Source organism: Crinia signifera, chromosome 4, assembly GCF_055691185.1.
Source record: "Crinia signifera chromosome 4, ASM5569118v1, whole genome shotgun sequence".
In the NCBI taxonomy this organism is placed as follows: Eukaryota; Metazoa; Chordata; class Amphibia; order Anura; family Myobatrachidae; genus Crinia; species Crinia signifera.
The window spans coordinates 117,146,505-117,163,886 of record NC_139220.1 but is presented as its reverse complement, the minus strand read 5'-3'; the positions used below and the strand labels follow the sequence as shown (position 1 = coordinate 117,163,886).

The window sequence follows — 17,382 nt, the reverse complement described above, 5'->3', positions numbered from 1 at the left end:
AATGGGAAAAAGGGGTCCTTTTCATACCCCTACTATCCAAGTGGGCATGGAGTTGGATATAAACCTGTGGCGAGCGTAGCGAGCCACCGAGCCCGAAGCGTGGCGAGCGAAGCGAGCCCCGCGAGGGGACGGTATTCTGTGTCCCCTCGCGGGGCTCGCTACGCTCGCCACGCTTCGGGCTCGGTGGCTCGCTACGCTCGCCACAGGTTTATATCCAACTCCATGCCCACTTGGATAGTAGGGGTATGAAAAGGACCCCTTTTTCCCATTGAATTCCATGTTAAAATGGACTCAGTCCATTTTAACATTGATTCCTATGGAAAAATCGGGTCATCGCATCGCATCGCATCGCATCCGATGGTCGCATGCGATGCGATGCGATGTGCCCGATCCGACCCGATTTAGAAATCGGCAGCCCGGATAACTCACAAGTACCAAAGATTTGGACCAGTTCATTAGAGAAGTTGGGTGGACCACCAATTTTTCATTGCCAAGTAGAGATTATTACTTTTCCAGCCACATGAAATTATTACATCTTGCTTTGTTACACAAGACTAATATATTTCATTATTGCAATTGCAGAAGGACACATAGATGTTTTTGTGGGAAGATAAATACTGCTGAAAACGGGCATGATTTTTCGGTTTGGGTCTTGTTTATCATATTAACATTACATATTTTGCAGCTTACAGCTAATAGCTTGTAGGAAAGCATATTCCAAAGAACGCATCAATAAATTATATTTATTATTTATCAGGCTTCATGCATAATTTTACAACACATTATGCATAATGGGGGTATTATAGAAGTAAATGATACACATTTTAATGTCTTTGGTATATAAATTACTGAAATCCCTCATTGTACAACTCTGTGTAATAAGTCAGCACTTTATAAACAAAATAAAATAATATTAACAACAATAATGTTTCAGAAGGCAAAGCTGGCCCATCAAAAATAAACTTACAATTGAAGAGGTGTTGGAAACATTTACATATAACAATGGACCAAAGGGCTAATGTAAGGCAGAGCCATTATCAGCCTCCATTTTTTATGTAGTCAATGGCGACTGAAAATTTTGTGCCACTTCAAGTGGTGAGGCAACAATACTATTATAATATAATATTATATATATTATAAAACAAACATAAAAGGTTAACTATTCTCTGTATAATTCAGCTGCCAGATTCCAGTAACCAAACATCTTACCTGCTTTGGTTATAGAATCAAAGACAAGAGTCCTTCCTTTTTCTGAGATCCTTCTTAAATCAAGTGTAACATGGCAATAGACTGTGCCCCATGGTTGTTTCACTTACCACCTGAATCTCATTGATACACTTCTTCATGATCCTATAGTTCTCTTCCAGTTTCCTCGTAATATGTATACAATTCACCAACTAATACACTAATAACATTATAATATACAAATGTGAAACATTTAATGAATATGGTGGGACATCTTCTTGCTTCAATGATTCATTTAAACATAAATTGATTTTATGGAAGAAAATGTAAAAATGTAAATGAAAGAAAAGGATTTCCTTTAAATTTATTTACTAGTTGTTTGTGTTTTTAATTAGAGTTTCAACACTTTACATCATGCAAATGTTTATGTCTACAAACTCTCAAAACCCAGGCTTATTTTTTAAATATGTACTGAATGGTCCCTGCTGGAAAACTAGGCTTAATTAAAAAAAAGCAATGCTGGCCTTTATTTTGTTACATTTGGTAAATTAGAACTTTGGCTATGTTGCTATGTGGGATATCATAGTAATTTAAGCTCCTTTACCATTTGCACACTTTCAAATTAATAGTTGAGCATATTTACATTAGCAAAACATTTCCTGCAGAAAAAAAATCCTATTGCACCTAATGTCAAAGCAACAATACAAATGGAACAGTACCTTTAGTGAGTCCAAAAACTTCATATCTCCGAGCATCTTTTTTGAAGCAGGCCAAAAGTCATCAATATTCTTTGCATTCTGGTCCCCCCTTTTTTCAGGTTTAATCCCCTTAAGATACACAGATCATTAAGTTTACATGAGCTATAGTAACAAAGGGATACAATTGATCAAAGTACCAACTAATATAGCATTTATTTTTTAAAATGTAAATTAATGAATGCAGTTTTAACACATGTAAGATTTATTTTGACATAGCACAGAGGCTGATGTTTCTACAGGTCTTTTTTCTGAACACTGTGGTCCTCATTTCTGTGCAGAACTATTACAGGAAATGTATGGCGTCCAATATTTGAGCCTCTGGGGTGAATGCATGAAGCAGCGATGACAGTGGAGAGTATGGCAGTTAAGAAGTGTGCCATGACAGCTCTGAAGTAACATTTATCAAGTGTATTCTATAAAAGTGCACAAAGCAGTTGCATACCTCCCAACATAACCCTCTCCAGGAGGGACGCATTGCTCTGCTCCTGCACTTCCCTCTTAATGCATGATTGCCTTTCCTATCAATTAACCTATTCAACACAGATTAGGGTAGAGGGAATTCCAGGAACAGAGCATTGTGTCCCACCTGGAGAGGGTCATGTTGGGAGGTATGCAACTGCTTAGTGCGCTCACCACACTATATAAAATCAACTCCATGCCCACTTGGATAGTGGAGGTATGAACACGGTGGGTATACAATAAAAAATGGGATCTGGGGGGCATTTAACATTGGACCCAATGTAAAATCGGGTCTCTGGGACCATTTAACATTGAATCCAATGTAAAAATCGCGTCCATCGCATCGCATGCGATTTGGTTGCATGTGATGTGATCGACCCGATTTTTCAGAAAAAATCGGGTCCATCGCATCTGATTAAGTTAAGGCATACAATCAAAAAGATAATACATAAGTACCGGGTCATCTCTTCCATTCGGCTCAGTGGGCATTTGCCCAGGGTCCCCATTATTCTAAGGGCTCATGGCTGATAAACCTTCCTGTCCCTACCCAGCTGGACTGACAGTTTACAGGTTGCTACTGCCCTTCTCAGTGAGACCACGCTCCTGTCCATATTCCAGTTGTGGGGAAGGATACCATAGCTTTTTCTGGCACAAGACACCAAATATGTAGTTATGGCCTGCAGTGGCACTGTAAGAGAGGAGAAGGCCCATGAGCAGGCTCCTCCCTACAGGCTGCCTCCTCTCTGCCGCCAGTCAAATATACTAGAGGGCTCAAACTCTAATCAGATCTCGGTAAAAATGGTGTGGCAAACATTTTTCCAATGGATTCTGCAACGTTGCTGCCATCATCGCGGGTTTCCGGAGGGGTAAGTATTATGGGTGCAGCATGTGGACTGCAAACACTGCACCCATTCTAAATACGCCACTGCGGTCTGCCATTTACATTTTTATTCCCATTAATAGGTGTGTAGAAGCCACAGTGCATTGCTTTGCCCAGGGGCCTACACTGCTTTTAAGATGTCCCTTATGCAGAATACTGCTAAAAGTAGTTCCCCAGCGTTGCCTGTGTTGCATGTGAAAGGTAGTGTATGACAGACAAATCTTTTACTGGTGCTCAATATAGGCCTCTTAAACAGCATAAATAATGTGCATTAATTTGCTTCCAGAGTTCAATATGAAGATTAAAATAAACTTAGTCTTGACAATAAATAAATAGTATTTAATGTTATTAAATTAGTCTAGATATATGTATCAATGTGTTTTCCTCCTTTAGATGACTTTATGTTATTGGCTTCTGTAACATTTATTAACCACGTTCCTTTTCTTATTGGATTCCCTCTGTGTTTTCATTAAGGTATTGCTATGCTTCTAGCAAACTTGAGTATTCTACCCTTGGGTACAGCATGTAACAGAACTGCCTTGTGCATTCAATGCTATCAAATAATACATGAATTATATAAAGGTCTTGGTGTTGAAAAACAGAAAGCAGTTAGAAAGGTAAAGTAAAGTATTTAGCAAAACAACATACGAGCGAGTGAAAATAATTTGTCTAAATATGAAATACCCCTTCAGGGCCTGATTAACCAATAGGCTGATTAGGCTGTAGCCTGAGGTGCTGGGTTCTGAGAGGGATAGGGGGTGCAGCGCCAGCACAATAGATTGTGCTGGGAGGGGAGCTCTTCCTGGTGCCGCTGGAGTTGGGTCCGAGCAAGGTCTCATGATATCTCCAAGAATTGTGGGAGCAGCGGTGCCTGCTGGGATTTCTGGTGTCACTGAGGCAGGGATGCTGGGAAAAGGAGATCCTGTGAGAGCCATGGCCACCGAGGCTGTGAATTATGCCAATGACATCATTGCCAGCACTGCTAGGGTGGTAAGTGGCAATATACATGGAGCTAAGGCCAGAGCCAGTTACAGATTTTTAGCTAAATATGAGCTACAAAATTGGTAGTGGGGAAGGGGGGGGAGCACCCCCTGCACCTATGGTGGTTACGCCCTTGTGTGTTAGAATAGGGTGGCTGGAAACCTTGATCAGGCCCTGACCCCTTTAAATGTATATAACAGTGCTTTAGCTCTTATCATTAGTATAGCAGAGTTCATAAGTACCTTTAGAATGCAAACAGCAGCCAAAGTGAGGCGTACTCCAGAAGGTGGATTTTGCATGGTTTTCAGAAGAGTTATGTCACTGGCTTTCAGTGTATCCAGAGCTGCAATAGCAGCACTGAGGGCAGGAATTGCAACACTTAGCTCCTGCTCACATTCATCCTGCAAACACATGTGAAACAGTTAACAGTCATCTGAATATTCAACAATTGGAAGAATCAAACCTCCCAGTTATTGGCAAATACATTTTTTGGAGGATTCCACAAATGTGGGGCTGCAGCACAGTCCAAAATTCAAATAGGGAAGCCACACCAACTGCCAATGAGTCCCAGCTGGCAATGTTTTGCAGTGATTGGGGTGGCAGTTGGTGTGGCCCCCCCTATTCAAATTTTGCACTGTGCTGCAGACCACCTCTGGAGCCTCCACTGAGGGTTACTCTGTGGTACCCAAACGACTGTACACCTCTGTGTCGGATACATTTGCTACACAGTATTACAAAGATCAGTAATGCTTTTTTTCTTGTCTCTGATTTTCACCCTCACTACAACATAATACAGTGTGCTGACTGCAACAACAAAACACATTTAGTTTGGTACTTGCCATTAAATATGGCACAGTAAATTGATTGGTCCCATTGTTCCATAAGCACCTGTATATGCTTAAACAAAATGACTGGTGAGAAACACTATTTTTCTAAATGTTTCATTAGCACCATCACCTAGTGCACTTGTTAAAATTATACACTTGGAAAATGTATTCCGCCTCTGAAGGAAGTCAGTGCATGCACATTACCAAGAAACCTTTACAGTCATTCAGTCTTTCATACAGAAAAGGAAATATGCCAGACAAAAATGCATTCATTTTTGCAACAAATGGTCACCAAGACTACCTCCAAGGGAAAGGTCAAATTTGTTACTCATCAAAAAATATTTTCATGTGAGATATGAAGAAGTTCTTAAAAAAACCCAACAAAAGCAACTCTGTTCTACTTTTCTCACAAAATAAAAGAAATACTATTAGAGTGATAAAACACATCATAATATTGGCATGTAATTACAGCTACAGCAGTGTGACCCTTTCAAACTGTTTTATTTACGAAGATGTGGGTTCTATTTCAGAGGGGATGTTGCTATGCGCGACCAATCATAATCTACAGTGCTTGTTATTTAGCACCTTCTAGAAGATTATAGATAGAATCTAATTGGTTACCCATAGCTACTGTACATTCCATCTGAAAGGGAACTCCCATAAACCTCAGTGATGGTAGTTGCAAAATGTTCCAACAGCCTCCTCAGACTGTCAGCCTCCTCCTCCAAATCTAGAGCCTCCTCAGACTGTCCATTCCCATACTTACTCACCACATACCCACTTACTCATGATATACCTCTTCATGATAAAAACAAAGACACTCCTTAAAATCAACCAATAACAACTTAACAACATTATCTACTTCCAAAAATGTTTATCAGTAGATAAGGAAGGAAAATAGCAAACAGGGATACACAGGACGCAAAGAGAGAAACAGATGAGGATGTTCCAAAAAGTAAAATGGTGAGATGAAAAGAAAAAAAGAATAAGATATAGAATACCCATTTTTGAGGCTGAAATGCTTGGTTTGTCTGGGGCACCATAAAAAATGTTCTGCAAGGACTACCCCCCACCATTAATGAGGAGGTTTATAATGAGGTTTTTGCATTGGAGATTGCATGTGCTGGTAGAAACTGCTGGTAGCTGATACTGGACTGCTTGTTGCTATTTTACAAGTTTTGTAAAATTTCATGAACTCGCTGGATATGCCTAGGTACCTAAGGTACCTAAATCTACTGACTTTGGCCTCACAAATAAAACAGATGCCTTTACAAATGTCAGAATATAGGTAAACATGTGCCCAAGCATGAAAATGGCTTTCTTTTTATTATGAGCAAGAACTGCTGAGACTGGTGGCTGACATGCACACACAATAGCTTGAGCATCATCAGTAACATCAGAATCTACACAAATATATCCCTCATCCTGTTACACTTCCACACTAACATTCTTTATTTCTATTATGTCATCATCACCATAATTACCTGTACTGCTCATTTTTGCAGAGGATGAGGAATCAGTAGAAAGCTTCTCTATAAGTACTACGTCAGACTTACCTATTGCTAATGTGGCACCCCTAGACTCTCCTCATGGATTTGCAAACACATATGGCCTTATTCTAGTTCACTCTTTCTGACAAAATCCTTCTTAGATGGACAAATCCATGTGCACTGCAGGTGGGGTAGATGTCACTTGTGCAGAGAGAATTAGATTTGGTGGGGATTTACTTCAAAGTGAGATGTATATTGCAGTGTAAAAATAAAGCAGCCAGTATTTACCCTGCAGAGAAACAAAATAACTCACCCAAATCTAATTCTCTCTGAACATTCTACATCTGCCCCCCTGCAGTGCACATGGTTTTGTCCATCTAAGAAGAATTTTGTCAGAAAGAGTGAACTAGAATAAGGCCCATAGTTGGTTTTTCAGTCCCTTCATGTGGGCACTGATTTGTCTTTTTAAAAGGTGACACCTCTACAGAGTTTCTTTAACATTGTGAAATATTTAGATTTAAGGTGCCTTGTCATAAATGATCTGCCCCCTTGATCACCTTTGGTAGATATTGTAGTACTATATTGACTGACAAAAGCCACAACACTACTAATGGGTTGCTGCTCCTGCTCTTCTATCGACTGATCCATATCAACTCACAGCACTATCAGTAACAGTAATGTTGATGCCATCTACTAAATGTTATTTTATCTACAGTGCCTGAAAAACATGTTTTATTTATTTTTAACACTGCAGTAAGTAATGGAAGCATGCCACCTGCTGAATGAAAGTATGGTGCCTGAACAACACCACACTTTTTTTTGTTATGATGATGATTTTCATAACACTGACACAGTCACAAGCTTCAGCTCACACCCTACCCCGATGACACAGAGGGGCAGATGTATTAAGCCTGGAGAAGAGATAAACTTGGATAACTTGGAAGAGTTAAGGCACCAGCCAATCAGCTGTGTTTGAAATATGACAGTTGGGATCTGATTGGCTGGTGCGTTATCTCCTTCCACTTTACCTCCAGTTTATCTCTTCACCAGGCTTAATACATCTGCCCCTTTGTCACATATCCTATACATTCATTTTAACCAGATCAGCAACAAAGTTTCACTACCTGCTGTAGGTTTTACCCAGGCGACAGAGGGGGGGGGGGGGAGTTAAGGGGGACAAGTGTGATGGGCCCCAGCAATCTGTAGGGCCACAGAGCTTCCTTGCCCCAGCACAGCCACCTGTGCTAGCTGGCCTGGCCATCTACTGTCCACCATTTGTGTGTGGCTGAGTCTGACTGACTCACCGTGTGCCACTGCCATCTACTGTGTGTACACCCTGCCACTCATCGCTCAGAGCCATCTACTATGTGTGTGTGTGCATGGCCAGGGGCCGCAGCTGCACAGCCATTCCCTCCATTGGCGCTGTGGCCTCAGTCTCTGGCTTTTGTACTGTTACTGCAAACGATCTGCCCTGCCTGCTCGTAGTGCTTGGCAATCTTTTGTGAAAGTGACAGGCCAGCAGCAGCTGGGAGCCAGCAGGAAGCAGCAGCCAGGAGCCAGGCCAGAAAGACTGAGAACGAGAGAAGTCCACACCTGAAAGCAGGATCTGGAGCAGCTAAAGGTTAAATGAGGTTCATGCAGAAGAGGGTTGTGTGGATTTGGGATTAGGTGGGGGGGCCCAGAAATATCATTGTACAGGGCCCCAAGATTTCTGTTGCTGGCCCTGGTTTTACCATGGCAATTCACTTCACTTCTTTATACAGACTTATATAAATATAGAGACATATTCAATTATGGTCAAAAGCCTTGACAAACAGTAGCAGCTTCTGCACGTTTACTGCCGGAGACTGATTCTGCTTGAAGCCTATAGGGGTGCGTGCAGGAACAGCATTCTGTAAATGCAACCTGAGTATGCCCCATAGTATCAAAAATAGTGCTTCTGCCTATTGTTAACACAACTACAAGCTGCAGTGTGTTATATTGTTTGTGAATACAGGATGCCTTTTACTTTAAATTTATATCACATAAATATTCCGTTCTTCTCCATAACAGAAATTCGGTAAATCAGACAGGTCTGTCTGTACTGATAAAAGTCACTTTGTACAGGAAAATGGTTCCTTTGGGTTACCTCTGTGCGCTTGCTCAGTGATTTACAGGTTACTTGTACTGCAGATCTTCTCATTTCCCAAAGCCTGAGGTGAATGTCCCATTTATAGTGAGCAGCTATTGAGAGAATGAAAAGTGACTCCACTATAAGTACTATATAGCAGAGAGCAACAAGGAGGGATTAGACAAGCAGTATGTGAGAAACTCATTCATGACAGGATTCATATTGCACACTGGGAAATGTCTCTCAGGTGTACGGTGCCACTTAAGGAAATTTAAGGAATTTCTGTTTAAAATAGACTAATGAAAAAAGTGAGAAATTGATACAAGGAGTTATTATTTAATCTATTAATCACAATAATTAAGCAAATATTACACAGGGGCTTGTTTATCATTTCTTGAATATTTTATATATTAAGAATAATTTGTAATCATTGCAGATCATGGTAATAAGTCATTACTTATTTGGGCTATTTATCTAGAAATTTTTGCAGGGGAAATATTTACCAATTGTCCATTTTGTACTTTCCATCAATTTTCGGTTGGTTTACTAAAGTCAACTAAAAGTGATTAAATATCGAAGAGCAGATTGCCAGTTTTGGAGATGTGCACATGCGACCATGCACCAACATGACGGGGGTGGCAAACACTTAAACTGGAAAACACAGGCATGTCCAGGATGCTCTGGGGGAGGGCCAGGGAATCTGTTTAATGTCACAGGCAGCTGCTGCGACCCTAAATATGGTTGGCATGTGCCTGGGATCGCAGCTAGGCTGTGCAGCCAGTGATGTGCAAGCATGCCACGGTGTAGCAATGTGCTTCCACTTGAGAGGTGTACCCACACTATTTTGCATAATGCGCTAGAAGTTTCTAGGTATATTCAGGGCCGGTGCAAGGCACCGGAGCGCCCCAGGCGAGTCGGTGTGGGGGCGCCCCGGTGCCGGGGGGAGGGAGGGAGCGGGGGGGGGGGGTGGTACCTGTATAAAAAATTGCTGCCCCGGCGTCCCTGCAGTGCTGGGGCGGTCAGGGGTGTCCGTGCCGTAGGGGTACCTGCGGCGCCGTCATGTGTGTAAAGCTGGCTGCGGCTGGCGGGGTCCCTGTAGTGAATAGCAAATAACTAGCGCTTCCGGCGCCGCCGCGCGCATAGCGCTAGTTATTTGCTATTCACTACAGGGACCCCGCCGACCGCAGCCAGCTTTATACACATGACGGCGCCGCAGGTACCCCTACGGCACGGACACCCCTGACCGCCCCAGCACTGCAGGGACGCCGGGGCAGCAATTTTTTTACACAGTTTGCTGGGGGTGAGGGGCGAACTGCCACCCTCAAGGTGCCGGCGCCCTAGGCAAATGCCTAGAGCTGCCTAGTGGTGGCGCCGGCCCTGGGTATATTGCTGGGAGGGACCCAACATGTGAATGGTCTCGCCCTGTACTGGGTGCCCCCTCCCCACAGACTACCGCTGCTTGTTACAATTTTACTGGATTTTGGTTAACTGCAACTGAGTCTGAATCAGGACCTGCTGTGGTCATCTTTTGGCCATCTCTGTTCAGGCTGCCATGCCACTTGGCAGTTTTTTTTACTCAAACTGATGATTTTCAAAGGATCTGCATGTGCGCTGCAAATGTTTATGCAGCTGCTATGCCTTGTGAAGGTCTGGTGCTAGGGTGTTCAGCGCCCCCATGCAAACTATAAATTTATGCCCTCTCATAGTTTTACAAACAGTCAGCGCATGCCGAAGGCGCAAGCTGAAAGAAATGGTGTATAATGCCCATATAGTGCCTCATACACAAGGGCCCTTATTCCGGTTGACTTGCAAAGGCAAATTCCTTCTCAAATTGACAAAACTATGTGCACTGCAGGAAGGGGGACACATACTGTATGTAACATGATAGAATTAGATTTGGATGAGGCTTTACTTCCAAATTAGATCTATATTGCAGTATAAAAATAAAGCAGTCAGTATTTTTCCTGCACAGAAACAAAATGACTCACCCAAATCTAATTCTCTCTGCACATGTTACATCTGTCACACCTGCAGTGCACATGGTTTTGTCCATTTGAGAAGGAATTTGCCTTTGTGAGTGAACCAGAGTAATGGCCAAAATATGCTCATTAGCAGCAGTGCCATGTGCCAGAAAAGGAATTGCTGCCCCCACCACATACACACACAACCCACAAATTTAGGTTTGTGGTTAAGTGGGAAAGGATGTGGCCACATATTAATACCAATTAACATTACACCACACATTGGTATTCATTTTTCACATTACACAACACAGTAGTGCCAGCTAAAGCTCCTTAGGCACACTGCACCAGGTAAAGTGCCATAGAAACACTGCCCTGGGAAGAACCCCTTAGACACTGAACCAGGTAGAGCATTTAGATCCACTTCACTAGGTACAGTATAGCCCCATAGATACACTGCACCATGATTAAGTACACCTTAATGCCCAATACACATTATACTACACACCATAATGCCTATTATATATTATGCCACTTAAGGACCCTTTAACTACATGCTCAATGCCAGGGGTTTCTTGCTTGATACATACAGATACATGCTTGATGTCAGGGGATACATGTTCATTGCCATGGGGTTACATGCTCCTTTCCAGGGTTTCTTGCCCGATTGCGGGAGTTACATGCTCATTGCCAGGGGTTTCACGCTCATTGCCACGGGGGTGGGGGGTGGGTTGCATGCTCATTGCCAGTAGCACCTCTGTCTCCACTAAGGTGATATACAATTTCAGAGAGGTGCAGGGATCCAGGCCAGCAGGGGATAGCTGGTGGAGGATAGCACATCTTTGAGTTGGCACCCCCCCCCAAGTGCTTACCCCAATTAAAGTGTTCCGCCAGCTCTGCTAAAAATCTGTGCCTGTGCAGTGAAATAAGTCTACATCTGGGTTCAGAGAGCCAGATTGCTAAATGTGCATGTACTCTCATCAGACAGTAAATGCATAGTCGTGCACATGGGGGGTGCCGGGGGTTCCCAGGCACCCCCCTAATGATCGCCAGCTCCCTACTCCCGAGACTGCAGGGGAAGGAGTGAGCCAGCACTACAGTCTCCATTGTTCTGTCTGCGGTGGCCACTCCAAAGATGGCCACCACCTTGGAGGAAGTAGATACTAGTCATGGACATGACCTCTATTGTCTATCAAAGGAGCACAGCGCACCCAGCGCTACCCAGCTGGAGCACTGTTTAAAGGAACCCAGTGGGGTAACTAATCAATCTTCCCTCACACCAGGGGGAAAGTGACACATCCCTCTGTAATACAGAGTCGGAGCCTGTCAGGGAGCCCTTTGACCTGTCCCTGGATCCTCAAGCTTACCTGACACCCTGCAGCTCCCCCCACAGATTGGTGAGTGCCCAAGGATTGCTGTACCCACCAACCCCTGTGTGTGTGACCCCCTTCCTTTGTATGTGACCTTCTGTACAGCACTATCTGTGTGTGTGACCCCCTCTACCCCACCGTATCCCTGGTGTTTGACCCCCTGTACTCCTTTCACCTGTGTGTGACACTTTGTGCCCCGCTTTCCCCTTCCTCTCTGTCTGTGACCCCATCTACCCAAATTTCGCTGGTCCTGTAACACTACCTTAGTATTTTTTAGGCACCCTTTATCCACACACTTCCCATGTCTGCATCACCCTCTACCTCCCTTCTATATAGAAGGGGGTTCTTTCAGAAATTTTGCTATGGGGACCACAACACTTCTAGAAACACCCCTGAAGGTAACCCCTTGGCAATGAGCATGTAGGTTCCCTTGGAACAAACATGTAAGTCCCCTTGGCAATGAGCATTTTACTCTCCCTTACAATGAGCATGTTACTCTCCCTATCAATGAGCATGTAACTTCCCCAATGGCACATAGCAACAGGAATGAAACCCCTGTCAAGAAGCATGTATCCTCTGGCATTGAGCAAGAAACCTCTGGCAATGAGCATGCAACCTCTGACAATTACCATGTAGGTAAGCAACACTTATGTGGCATATTATATAACAGGCATTAATGTATGGCAATAGCAGTCATTGGACAAGCCATGCGGTGCTCATTGCGGTTGCATGTCTCATCCGCCTGCAGAAATAACCCTGTCAGCAGCTCACACTTCCAGACTGTGAAGTCAGCACACAGAGAATACGAAAGGTTCAGGATAGATGGCAGAGGTAAGTCACTAAATTGTATAAATTTTTGCAGGTTTGTGACAAAGGAGAGTGTTACTGTGCATAAAAGGGCATTCCACAGAGTTGGTTCTGCCTGAAAAAAGTCCTAAAATCATGAGTGGGACCTGGTAATGAGTGTGAATGAGAGATGCAGATCTTGTGCAGAGCAATGTGTAGGGAGATATTTTTTTTCAAACTTTTTATTGAGTCAAAGTATCAAATCAACACAGAATACATTACTGTGCTTCCAAGCATCTATGTCAAATATCAAAGATTCGAATATACAAAATGGGGTTACATTTTGACATAAGAGAAGAGATGTACAATACATTGATGCAGTTTGGGTAATAGCCATATGTGTAGAAGTATGTGGTTGCATTCAGATTGGATTGTAGTGGTGAAATACTGTATTGAGGAGACCAGTAGGGATACTATTGCAGTAATCAATGCAGGAAATAAGATTTCTCATAGCGATCCGAATTCGGCCCCAGCCCTGAGGTTGGGTTTTGCGCATGGGCATATCTGCGTATGTGCAAACTCCGACAGCTGCAGTGAGTTACACACTCACCAAGCCATTCACTGTGGGAAGGGAGGGCTAGGGGAGGATGGTGGCAAATGCCGAGCATTTTATGGGTGTCTCCATGAAAATGCCAGGTGTTCCCATGGGTATGCGGGCAGGCTGATGCCTGCGGGGGCAGGCACAGGACCTCAGCTGCTCGCCCTGTCTTCATCCCAGTGCTTGTAAATAAAGTTGAGAATGATTGTCACAATGACAAGATCGGCCAGCGTCCCGCACTTCCTTAAACCTTGGACCATGGTCATATTTTGAATTAGTTTTTTTAGATGTATGTAACATGATTTTGAGAGAGCATGAATGTGGGGACATTTCAGTGTCAATAATGACACCTAGGCAGCGAGCTTGTGGGGTAGGGTTGATTGCTAAATTATCAACAGAGACAAATGGAGAACTTCTTTTAAAAAGTTTTTGGAGGATTAAAAAAAAAAGTTTTAGAAATATGACCCACAGGGAGGTCTTATGATATGATAATCCAAGTAAGGGTTTATTTTTCTGTTTCCCTTTTGAATTTATCTAAAGACAGGACAGTCCCATTTTTGGGGGTCTGTCCAGCTGTTTTACACATGTGCCACAGTGGGGGGCATTTGGGAGTCCTTCCATCCCCTGTATAGATGCTGTATGCATCTTTATGCCAGGAGAGAGGGGCAAGGGTACAGCAGTAGCCCACAGAGTGCTGACCATGCCTTCTCAGCAGTGAAAACAGGACGTGGCCTTTTGGGAAGAGCTGTTGCCACGCCTACAAATACCATGTGTGTGCCTTTGGCGTGTGAATGTATCCCTCTTCAGAGATGCTAAAAGTTGAGAAGTATGATTTTTTTATTATTATTTTTATTGGAACCTACAGTAGTTTTTTCTGGCTGTTATATTGACTTTGATAGTAAACTTTATGCTTCCCTACTTATGCATATGTATTTTTGTAAGTGCCATAAGTAGTTCTTAACAACCTGCATTTAATATTGTAAGTTCCTTTAAAATCAAGGGTACTTGTTTCCTAGCACGGCCACACCGATTTCCATCGGGGTGGTCGTGTCGGAAAAATCGCGTACCAAATCAAGTTTATAGGAACTCAGGTTGTTTTGCTGTTTTGCAGGCAGTTTGATTGAAATTGATGGTAGATGACGACAAAATGTGTACAGTTTTTGTTTATAATTGGTGATAATTTCTTTTGGTACTTGTGTATTTTGGCGGCGCCCCCGATGTCCGTCGTACGACGAACAGATCGCATCGCATGCCATGCACCCGATGGCATGCGATGCGACGCGATTTTGACCCCCTATACGACCAAAAATCGTATAAGCACCCTAAAGGGTGCTTTTGAGCACCCAAATGGGTGCTAACAATGTTAAATGCACCCCTACGCCACCCCCCACTATAAACGTGAACCCGAAGCGTGGCGAGCGCAGCGAGCCCGCGAGGGGCGGCGGTACGCGTCCTACGACCTTTTCATACCCCCACTATCCACGTCGGCGTGGAGTTGAGAATAGAATAGTGTGGCGAGCGCAGCGAGCCACCGAGCCTGAAGCGTGGCGAGCGCAGCGAGCCCCGCGAGGGGACGCGGATACCTTCACAGTTATACACGTCCCCTCGCGGGCTTCACAGGTGTCCGTGGCGACGCGGACACCTGTGAAGCCCGCGAGGGGACGCGTTTACCTATGAAGGTATCCGCGTCCCCTCGCGGGGCTCGCTGCGCTCGCCACGCTTCGGGCTCGGTGGCTCGCTGCGCTCGCCACACTATTCTATTCTCAACTCCACGCCGACGTGGATAGTGGGGGTATGAAAAGGTCGTAGGACGCGTACCGCCGCCCCTCGCGGGCTCGCTGCGCTCGCCACGCTTCGGGTTCACGTTTATAGTGGGGGGTGGCGTGGGGGTGCATTTAACATTGTAAGCACCCATTTGGGTGCTTAACATAGTATAAGCACCCATTAGGGTGCTTATACAATGTTTAATCGCATCACATCGCATCCTATGGCATCGTATGCCATGTACAATGGCATACAATTTCAAAATTGTATGCCATCGTGCACTATCGTACGATATCGCGTCGCATCGCATACCATCGTATGTGTTATGGTATGCGATGCGATGGGCGCCGCCAAAATACACAAGTACCTTTCTTTTTAATTACTAAAATATAAAATTGCTGTGATATTTACATTATTTATGCAACCTGCTTATTTGACAACCACACTGTTTTGCAAACATTTATGAGGGCAGCTATTTATTTTACTCATTTAGCGATCAAAAGAAAAAGACGCTAGAAAATATGCACAATGTATAAATAATAAGGCATGCTTTTTAAGTGTTCCAATATTGCAAACGAGTAATATCAGGGCAGGCACCATTATTCGGCTCTTATCAGAGCCTTGCATTTCCTGAAAGTTATTTAAAGGTCATTACATATGACAATAAAATGTGATTTAATGTGGTATATATCTGTGTGCCAGCATGAATGTTATCCACTTGTGAAGATGCTTAGAAAACCAGAAATCTTTGTCAATTAGTGTCAAAGTGTTCAATATTTATGTTGTTGTTTTCTCATCTAAAATGAAAATGTAGCTTTCTATGGTGGAATTGTATTAGCTGGGTAAAATATTTTGACAGCAGCCATTGTATTACATTAAGGCTGACTGGCTAATGTGATGAAGTCGGAAATTGGTGAAAATTAATTATAAGAAATTAAGAAAGTACATCATTTCATAAGCGATGATGACATGTAAAACCTTTATTGTAACCAATAAATATGAACTTAGTCATTTGTTATTTCTTTACTTTTCCTCGGAAATGTTTGGAACCTCAGGTTGCCTAGTAAAGGAGTTCTATACAGTATATTTAAAATATACGATTTAAACTCACTTTGACCATGCTTCTGTTGTTTTATTGCGCTACATGCTGACTTGTAGCTTACAGGCATTGTTGTACTGAATGGCTGAAACAAAATAGGAGCAATGATGATGGAACACATCTAGCGATTGTTATAGTTTATGCTTATCACAATGGGTGTCAGATGCAAACTGTGAGATCTTACTAGATATAACGTCGTTGTAGTTTATAAATAAACAGAAGAAATTTTATTACTGCAAAATAAGGATTTTCTTACAAGAGATAATTAAGAAGTAAAGAAAAACAGTTCAGCAGATAATAGTAAATAATATTTAATTGTTTAAAGAGTTTACACAGCATTACATAATGAAATTATTAATATACGAGAATTAGACTGCAATCAGGCAGTGGGAAATGTGAACGTAATGGGTGTGGAAGAGGAGGCATGTGACAGGCTTCCTGAAGCTCTTCTCCAATTACACTGGGCACAAAAACATTTTTTTTTACTTGACGTTTGGATTTTTAGATCCAATTCTGGGTACCGGTTTGCTGCTGATTCCAAAAATACCATTCATCTGGTTCTAGGAGTTTTCCTTTTTTGAGATACTGCTGACCTCATTACATACTGTTGATTATGTTATATATAATTTTTGCTGATGTTCTGTTGATGTTTACTTGGTATTTTACATGTTCTTGGGAACTATGGGTCTTATTCTGGTTGGTTCGGATGAATGCGTATTTGCGAACTGGAACCGAGAGTTCTTAGTCCCACCTTCCGTACGGATCGCTCACACCGTCCGAATGCGGTAAGACGACCACAAGTGGATTTTCCATGTGAACACCTACTCCATCTGTGAGAACCTCCCCCATCATTCGATGGTCGCTGACCATCAAATGCTGGACCGAGTGGTCAGGCAGCACCGAGTGCTCCAGACCACTTGGGCATTTCTCCGTGCAAAAGCAGGGATATGGGCAGGCAGCTGGCATCCGGCTATGTCATATGTCTGCCCCCCACACGTCCGTGTCACGGCCGCTGCTAAGACGCGCCGCTCACCTGTTCATCTCCGGTGGCGGGGCCTGCGGGTCATCCGTCCGGGTGCAGGACGGGGAGCGCTGCAATTGGGTCTCCCGGCCG

At 43.3% G+C, this 17,382-nt stretch overlaps 1 protein-coding gene across 1 annotated transcript in view; it reads right to left on the bottom strand.

The window, feature by feature from the left end:
- Positions 1-17,382, bottom strand: part of LOC146074345 (dynein axonemal heavy chain 3-like) — a 1,013,923-nt gene that overhangs the window by 190,973 nt on the left and 805,568 nt on the right. The window contains 2 exon segments of the mRNA XM_083182299.1: positions 1,905-2,012; positions 4,506-4,664. Coding sequence (XP_083038425.1) covers positions 1,905-2,012; positions 4,506-4,664 — 267 coding nt within the window.